The sequence below is a fragment of the Penaeus monodon genome, chromosome 41 (assembly GCF_015228065.2).
Source record: "Penaeus monodon isolate SGIC_2016 chromosome 41, NSTDA_Pmon_1, whole genome shotgun sequence".
Classification (NCBI taxonomy): Eukaryota; Metazoa; Arthropoda; class Malacostraca; order Decapoda; family Penaeidae; genus Penaeus; species Penaeus monodon.
In genome coordinates this window covers 16,688,711-16,698,710 of record NC_051426.1, presented here as the reverse complement: position 1 = coordinate 16,698,710, position 10,000 = coordinate 16,688,711, and the positions used below count along the sequence as shown (strand labels likewise).

At 34.9% G+C, this 10,000-nt stretch overlaps 1 protein-coding gene across 5 annotated transcripts in view; it reads left to right on the top strand.

The window, feature by feature from the left end:
* The window catches only part of LOC119598723 (coronin-1A-like), a 151,768-nt gene that overhangs the window by 34,792 nt on the left and 106,976 nt on the right, over positions 1-10,000 (top strand). For all 5 annotated transcript variants that reach the window (XM_037948505.1, XM_037948502.1, XM_037948504.1 and 2 more), the window contains 5 exons: positions 416-613; positions 879-1,145; positions 3,236-3,400; positions 4,118-4,342; positions 4,581-4,667. In XM_037948505.1, coding sequence (XP_037804433.1) covers positions 416-613; positions 879-1,145; positions 3,236-3,400; positions 4,118-4,342; positions 4,581-4,667 — 942 coding nt within the window. The remainder of the gene's footprint in view (positions 1-415; positions 614-878; positions 1,146-3,235; positions 3,401-4,117; positions 4,343-4,580; positions 4,668-10,000) is intronic.

Below are 10,000 nucleotides of genomic sequence, written 5' to 3'. Positions count from 1 at the left end.
GAGGAGAGAGAGACGGACAGAGAGAGAGAGAGAAACGGACCGAGAGAGAGAGAGAAACGGACCGAGAGAGAGAGAGAAACGGACAGAGAGATGAATATAACTATATTTGATAAACTTGCTTACAAAATCATGAATCTTGGAAGGATACAGAGGACACCCATATATATTTAGGCTATCCTTTGAATATGAGATGGTAGCACATATCAGTTTTAACTAGTACTAATCCTTTGATTTACATTAGTTATAAGTTCCCTTTGTATGAAGATTTGAAGAGTATAGATTATGTTTGATATATCATTTTTATATTTATATTTTGTTTTTCTGTAAAAGAACTGTTTATTTATACTGGTGTACTAGTATAAATAAGTGTAGAGCACTTAGTAATTTGAAACTGCTGTTGTCTCCCACATGGTAGAACACTTTTCGAGGGATCCGTTCCTCCAAGTTCCGGCACGTATTTGGGAGAGGAAGTAGGAAGGAAAACTGTTACGAGAATGTGCTCATCACCCAGAAGACTCATGACACAGCGGCCTGTGCTGTCAACCCGAAATTTGTGGCCATTGTTGTGGAGGTGGCAGGTGGTGGGGCCTTCTTGGTTTTGCCACTAGACAAGGTGAGTCAAAAGGCCAGTTTGTGAATTTTAATGGTAATTTTTAATGATGAAGTATATGTTAATAGGCCTATAGTAATTTTATAGATAATAGGCAAGGCCTGTTATTGTTATTATTATTGTCATTATTGTTGTTATTACTAATGTTATTGTTATTACTATATTATTATTTTTAATTACTCTAACTTAATTTCTAAAGAGAAACATTTTTATCACATTTTAATATTTTCTCCTCTAAAAGATTGCATAATATTTCTCAACTTGGCAGACTGGTCGCATAGATGTAAACACCCCAAAAGTAACAGGACATGCTGGACCAGTGCTCGATATCAAATGGTGTCCCTTCAACGATAACCTCATAGCCTCAGCATCAGATGACTGTATGGTAAAACTGTGGCACATTCCAGACGGAGGAATCAAGGCACCACTTACAGAATCTCTGGCTGATCTCCAGGGCCACCAGCGCAGAGTGTCCATAATTGAATGGCATCCTACAGCAGAAAATGTTCTCCTTTCAGCTGGATATGACTATCAGGTTTGTGGAGAAGGGTGTGGTTATGACTAGAGTATGTGAGAACACTATTATTAATCTTTTCTTAACCTGTTATTTAGCAAAAAATGGCTTCACTAGTCACCAAGGAGTCAATTACAAAACCTAGCCATTTATTCTAATACTTGAATTTTTACAAAGAAAAATGTTAATTTTCATTACAAATAGTATTGTTAATAGCATATTACAAATAAAAGTTTTTTACCCCTGAATTTCAAAGAATGGGGTAAATGCTGATGTCAGCTATACCTAGCATTTTACTCATTGTGTAAACAAAATTGACAAGACAAGACAGCTCTCTCTCCAGCCTTACATTTATAAGAATGATTGACCTTTGGAGTTAATTTTCCATTTTGTTGTTTGGTAGTAGTATTGGTATTATTTGGTATGTTATTCTCATTATCATTAATATATTTTCTTTGAAGAGATTTTACTGTAGGAAGTAGTTAACACATACAGTGGAGCTTTTTATATGAATATTTTTTTTAGGTAATAGGATAGGATATTTTTTTATTGTACCAACGCCACCGGTTGGTTTCCTGATACAAAAGCCCTCCCTCCCAGGCTGTATTCGTAATGGCCCGGGCCCCGCCGCTGGGTGATCATGTCGGCACCATAGCATGTGCGGTATGATCGTACATGCCCCTGGAAAACGGGACAGGTGCGCCATGGCACATATACAGATACCACCTGGAATATTGTCCGAGCCTGCCATGGCATGTACGTACATGCCACCTGATAGCAAAGGGCTAAAATATATGTTAAGGTATCATCCTAAGGATTGGTAGGGGAGTATCAAAATTTAGTAAAGCCTCTTTCTGATAAGTATTCCTGTTGAGGATTAGCCATGTTAATATTAGTGTCCCTGGAAAAAAATTATATACTATAACATGACAGTCAAATGGCCCTCTTTTATGATTTTTACCATGCACCATGTATCTTCTCAGAGTAAAAGTACAACATTTATTATGCCATTCCATATTGAGATCAGTCAGAAAAGGACTAAAGTTTCAAAATATATAAGATTTTCCCAAATCTGAGAGATTTATAATAAAAAAAAATGAAAAACAGAAAATTTTCATGTAAAGTAACAAATATCAGGCTAAAAAAAATGTGCAGATTTAGCTTGATTATTTACCTCAAGTTACATAAGTATCAGAGGTTACAATCCATGTACTCAGAGCAAAACCCTGCTGGATACCTCAAGATCATTCAGTACAAGGCTCCATTGCCATAATAGCAACCGTTTTACTGTAATAATATTGTGTCTATACATCAGTGGAGAAACTGGAAAGCTTATATATCGAATTGGTTTGCTGTGGAATGCATGGATAAAGATAAAGAAAAATGGTATATAAAGTTACATTGGTATTGCAAAGAATGCAGTATGAGTTTGATTATGTTTCATTCTAATCATTATAGATAGATATTACAATATATAAGGACAGTGAGTTTGTATCTAAATAAAAATCAGTCAATAAAAGTTACATTATTACAATATGTCCCATGGTAGAAGAGAACAGAATATACCACATGACAACCTGGGTTGATGCATAGAGTAGTGGCACACTTTACGCTCAAGTCCGAACATTTACATATGTATGTATAATACCTATATACATTCATGCACATGCAAGTGAACACGTTGTTGTTGTTGTTATTATCATTATTATTATTATTATTATTATTATTATTATTATTATTATTATTATTATTATTATTATTATTATTACTACTACTACTACACATATTTACATATGGCAATGTACATATAAATGGTCCAAGTGAAATAGCCTCACTTGCCTAATGGTCTGTATAGCAGAGTTGGATTAGCTCTGCTATATGGTGGGGATAGGTGTCATCTTTGTTATTGAATTTGCAAATTAATTATCATGTTATGATGCAAACAAGATTACAGAAGGGAAAGTATGTAGTTCTGTGATTATTATCTGATTTATTTAGAGGGGAAAAGTTATAGAAAATTATTTCTTTCTTTTTGGTAAACCTAACTTTTGTTGTGGAACAACTGGTAAGTAGAAATTGACTTAGACGTAATTTTTAACTTGTTTCCTTAGATTCTAGTATGGGACACACGCCGTGCTGCTCTTGTGCAGACGATTGACCTCCACTCGGATGTGATCTACAGCCTTTCTCTAAATCGCAATGGATCGCGCATTGCAACCACAAGCAGAGACAAGCGATTGCGTGTTATCGATCCTCTGTCTGGGAAACTTCTGCAGGTATGCAACTCTTAGGACTTGAAGGTTCTGTGACTAAAGGCAAATTTATGCCTTTACGGGAATAAATCTATGGATTGTGCTGAAAGTATAATGAAATAAAGTATAAATTAACAAAGCAGAGCGGTTTCCTGTTTTATGTAAAGTTGTGAGTTCAGGCTTACATTTGTATTTTTGTTTTGTTTAATTAATAACAGGTAAAAACACAAAGTAGTTTTATTTTATAGTTGAGCACATAACAACTTCAATGAATGCTTAAGTGAATGAAAATAAAAATAGATTTATGGCAAGGAATTTGGTGCTAATTATTATTATTATTATTTTATTTTTTTTCCCTTTTTGTTTGTTTCTTTTTCATTTTCTTTTTCTATTTCTATTTCTTTTTCTTTCCTGTTATTTCTTCTTTTCTTTCCTTTCCTTTCCTTTTCTTTTCTTTTCTTTTCTTTTCTTTTCTTTTCTCTTCTTTTCTCTTCTCTTCTCTTCTCTTCTCTTCTCTTCTCTTCTCTTCTCTTCTCTTCTCTTCTCTTCTCTTCTCTTCTCTTCTCTTCTCTTCTCTTCTCTTCTTTTTTTTTCTCTTCTCTTCTCTTCTCTTCTCTTCTCTTCTCTTCTCTTCTTTCTTTTTTTTTTCTTTCCTTTTCTGGAAGACACACGTTATTTAGTGTCAAAACTTTACTGAAATCCCCAGAAGCAATTCCTCTATCTTTGGCATTTATCTTTCAGGAAACCATATGTCATGAGGGATCCAAAGCTTGCAAAGCTGTGTACTGTGGTGACACTGGGAAGGTCTTCACCACTGGCTTTTCTCGATTCAGCGACCGCCAGTACGGTGTGTGGGATGAGAAGAACTTGAACACTCCCCTGCGCTTGGATGTCATTGATTCGTCTTCAGGAATCCTCACTCCATTTTATGATCATGACACAAAGATTGTCTTCGTGGCAGGGAAGGTAATGCTATGATTGTGCTTTTAGGTGACTACGATTTTGTTGGTTTGCTAATGTTATCTTTTGTTTTATATAGGTAGTAAAACTTGATTATGTTTATTGTCCTCATCATATGTTACTATGGAGAATGTTTTCATTTGTGTGTTTTTAAAGTGTTGAAGATGGTGGAGAAAAACCATGTGAAGCTAACTCAGTTCCAGATGTTTAGCAAATTATTAAGTGTTTGATTTTTTTCCCTTAGGGTGATGGCAACATTCGATACTATGAAATCACTGACAGTCCCCCATACTGCCACTTTTTGAATCAGTACATTTCTGGGGAGCCTCAGGTAAGTTAATACACTCGTACAATGTTGTGAACTGTGCTTTGGTCTTCCCTCTTGTCTGTTGTGTTTTGTATGAAATTGTCTGTTATATTCTAATTAATATATTGGGGAGAATAAATGTAGATACTGTTTCTCTAATTGGATGTAGGTATGGGATATCATGTATAAAAAGATATTTATTGGTAGTCCTTATATTATAGTCTTTTCATGACTGTACTGTTGTTTATTTTATTTTTGAATGCTGTTTTACAGACAGTTTCATACAGAAAGCCTGTTCCACAAACCTACTTTGTATCCAATCATCATTTTTTTACTGTAATATTGTGTGAAAGCACATATACCTTCTGAATATCCAGAGGTTAATCTTATCTGGGTCTGGAAGAAATCAAAATTTGTTCTATAGTGTTAGTTGCATCCAGTCCAGTTTTTGTTTTATATCATTTTGTAATTACTTCCACTAGAATGATTATATGGGTTATACATGTTTTTGTTTCCTTTTAGCATACTGAATGCTGTTTACAGCTTGCCACAAGCAAGAGAATCTTTCTTTTTCTTGGCCTATTTACATGTAACTTTTGATCATCTATGTCTTCTGTGCTCATTTGATTTGTCTCTTTGTTCTTTGGTTATATTGTTTGTGTTCTGTAGCATGTTAGTATGTCTTCACACTCAGAGGCTTGGTTTGATGTTGTTTCAGAAACCAGAAGAATAATATTTTGTTTTTGCTTCACACTACATAAGTAATTTACATCAACATACAAGATTATCAGGTGATAGACAAATTAGTCATTTTATTTATATTTTGAATTTAGATATTCTTACATTTACGGGAAATTGTGATCATCTTTATTAATTTCTAGAGTTGCTATTTAGCATGTTTTTTTAATCATTGCTTTTGGTGAAGGTATGATTTTAATCATCACTCATTGAAGTCTTGTCAAATCAGAGAGTGGTAATGCTCAGGAAGCTCTTTGAAGTAGCCAGCCTGCTGTAGTTGTGGCCTTGTATCGTAACATTCCTCTTCAGAGTCACGATGGACTCGAAGGATGCTTTGGTACTTGAAGCTTGCAAACAAGAGAGTTTTTGGTCCACTTGCTTTCTGCATTGGTAAATATGTGATTTTCATATTGCCGTCTTGATGTAGCCACACATAGCAGTTGGTTGTATGCCCTCCGTTACTGCACACATAGCACATAGAATGTTAGGTATGTTAAGTAGTGCAAGAGTCGGATACTGATTAGGTAAGGAAGTACAGGCTGAGGTGAATGAAGATATACAGAAATAACTGCCATGACAGGAGTTTTTTGTGTCTTGAAGATAGGTGGAGGTCTCATTTTGTTTATTTATTTGTTTTCCCTTTGTTAGAATCCAAAGAGGACTTATAGAACAGAATCTTGAATTAGTACATAAAAAAAAGGGGGAAAAAAAAAAGTATATATATATATATATATATATATATATATATATATATATTATATATATATATATATATGTATATATGTATATATGTATATATATATGTATATATGTATATATATATGTATATATGTATATATATATATATATATATATAATATATATATATATATCTATATATATATATATATATATATATATATATATATATATATATATATATATATATATATATATATATATATATATATATATATAGAGGGACTAGATATTTGTTGTATGGTTTTCAATAGATAAGTATGTACTGTGTTTGTAAATACATACATATTTAATTATGTATTTGTTTGTGTAATACTATTGTGTGTATGTTTGTAAGTACTTAATGTTTGTATATATGATTGTGTGTGGAAATGTATTGTGTGAATGAGTGAAGCTGCTTGGGTTGTACATGTTATTATTGCCTTGTGTATTTCCTCTGCCATATAAAGGAATTGTAATACAAAGGCAAATTTTTGTGTACTTTTTTTTTAACCCCTTACAGACGGGTTACATATAGAGCCGTTGTAACAAACTGTGTGGTCTGTGGGGTACAGCTGTAAGCACAGTGATGTGCTAGAGTGTATGGAGTGGGAAGTTCTGCTAGATGTAGCAGACTCCTGCTCCCAGTGACTGGATGTTGCTGGAAATCACCAGAGTTTATGGCGCAAGAGATTTCTGAGTCCTGGCACTGTTGGGTTAAGATCTATTGTCTCTAAATATCATGTACATCCTATGCCACTGCACCCACACTTTAGTCTATTCATTTATTTGTAAACAACTGGAGTGCTGCTCATAAACCCATCATAGATGCATCTTGGTTGGGCTTTTTTTTTTTTTTTTGCGCAGTATTGTTTAACCCATTGGTCACAATTAGCATCAACTGGCTGCATTGGACTGAATCATGGATGACATTGGGTCGTGATACAGATATGCAAAGTTGTGGTGAAATACCTGACAAAAATTTGCATTTCTGTCATATTCCCATTATTTGTTGATGCTGGGAGATCTTGTAAATATGCATTTCTCTTTTGGTTTTGTTTTATAAACCCATTCCCGATGGGTGGCATGTACGCACATGCCATGGCATGGTGGGACTATCTGCTGGGGGCATGTATGTACATGCCATGGTGTATGTATGGACATGCCATGAATTATTTTTTGTTACAATCACAACAAAATATTATTTTTCTGCCACTGAAAGTGTGATTAAGTCATTTTTAACACTCTCATTTTTACTATGCCCCCCCCCAAAAAAAAAATGCAACAAACCGACGATTTCAACTCCATAATGCCGCACATTGCTTATTTTATTCAGACTATAGACTGAATAATAATCAACTATAGAGTCTATATAACAACAAAAATACCCTTCAGTCTCGATTTATCAGGAAGTATGGCAAGTAGAGACTTTAAAAAATAAAGAAAACTGAAAATACAACATATCTTTGTAGTATTACAAAGAAACGGCATGGGGTGCTGGTATTTGGCATGAGTGGTCGCGCATGCTAGGGCGATGATATAAGCCCCCGGCAGTGACGCCCAGGCCACTATGAATACTACCCGTCGGGAAAGGGTTAATTATGTTTACATGTGGATGGCTCCAGAACCATTTAAGTCACCATGAAGGCAGTTATATAATAATAATTATAATAATAATGTAATGATGATTTAGTTTTATTATTGTTAGTAATATTGTAATAATAATGAAGAGGATGATAATAATTGTTGTATTTGTAATGAATACTTTTACAAACAGAAAGGGTAAACAGGTGAGATCATGTAGGCTTAATAGTTGACTTCTTGGTGATGAAGTGCTTTTGAAGACATCTCTCTGTAAACAAAATTAACAGAACAGAATCACAATGGACAGGGCATGTGCTTATCACCTGTGATTTAATAGAATCATTTAACCCTTTTTTCTGCCATTTCCTTATTAACAGTGCTCAACATTTTGCTTGTTAAACCTAGGTAGTAGATACAAAGGAAGAAGTCATTATAGTGTTTTGCCTTAGTTCCTTGCATCACCATCCTTGATAGGAACTAATATTTTTAGGGAAGGGCATAAATTTATCATTAGTGACCAAGAAAAAAAAAGTTTAACTTAAAACAAAACATGAGTCTAGCAGAAAGATAACCACAAGAGTTAAAACAATTTAACCCTTAATTTTATGTTAAAAATTAAATTGGAGTGATTTCAGCCCTAATACATATACATATATGTAAGTGTATTCCTTTTATGCACTGTCACCATTATCCACTTAACCCCACTTGCCAAGAAAATGTGTTCATTGTTTTGTGAAATGTCTTTGCACAAAGATGACTCCACTAGCACCTAGCCACAAAAGAGTCAGCACAAAGATGACTCCACTAGCACTTAGCCACAAAAGAGTCAGCACAAAGATGACTCCACTAGCACTTAGCCACAAAAGAGTCAGCACAAAGATGACTCCACTAGCACTTAGCCACAAAAGAGTCAGCACAAAGATGACTCCACTAGCACTTAGCCACAAAAGAGTCAGTTAGTAGACCTTGTGACCTCACCTGATTTCATCTGTCCTTTAGCTTTTTGTTTTTTTACTAATGCTATCAGTATATATACTATTATTATTATAGACATTTTAATTATTATAATGTTATTGACATTACTAGCAACAATATAAGATACTAGAACATATTTCTGAAAATCAAAGAAAAAGGAATACAGGTGAGACAAGTAGTAATCATAATTGGCTAATTAACCCATTCCTGACGGGTGGCATGTACGCACATGCCATGGCATGGCGGGACTATCTGCCGGGGGCATGTATGTACATGCCATGGTGTATGTATGGAAATGCCATGAGTTATTTTTTGTTACAATCACAGCAAAATATTATTTTTCTGCCACTGAAAGTGTGATTAAGAAAATACAACATATCTTCGTAGTATTACGAAGAAACGGCATGGGATGCTGGTATTTGGCATGAGTGGTCGCGCATGCTAGGGCGACGATATAAGCCCCTGGCAGTGAGGCCCAGGCCACTTTGAATACTTCCCTTTGGGAAAGGGTTAATGACAATACTTGTAGAAGCATCTATGTTTAAAGACAATTAATATACTAAACTCACTATGGCATACTATTTACATACATGCTACCCTGACTAGTTATACCACCATTATCTTCATTTATGTAATTAGGTTATAGACAAGGATGCACCAAGGGGGGGACAAAAAATATGTAGTGCACCCTTAGTTGTATTTGTTTAGGGATTATTTTCAATCTTTTAATAATTTCAGATAGTAAAGGAAATTGTAATAGCTTTACTTTTCAGCTTTTTTTTTGGAGGGGGGGGGGGGAAACAACATTTTTTAACTTAACTATAGCCATACTCGGCACAATTAATCGGTTTGTTGTGATGGCTATAGGCATGGCCCAGCAGATACGGGTTAAGAAGTGTTATTGTGTATTACATTTTCAGTGATTCGGGAGTCACTTACCTGATAATATTTTTGGGCATTTTTTGTTAACCCAACAGTACTGGGTATTAGAAATCTCTCAGCATCATACTCTGGTGAGTTCTGGCAATGCCCAGTTGCTGGGTGCAGGAGTCTGCACCCAGCGGTGTGGAACTTCCTGCTCCACTTGTTCTAGTGCGTCATCACATATGTAGCTGTACCCTACAGACTACACGGTTTGGTATGACGGCTCTACTCTACACAAAGAAGTGCCAATATTGTCACTGCGTTTTAAATAACATATTTAGTGATATTTGAAGTGCTGACAGTGAATATTAACCAACTGCCAATGCGGACGGCATATACACACATGCCATGCCCACTACAAGTTTAGGTTATTAATTGTGTGTACACATGGATAGCTCCACAAGTGTTTGGTTATCAAG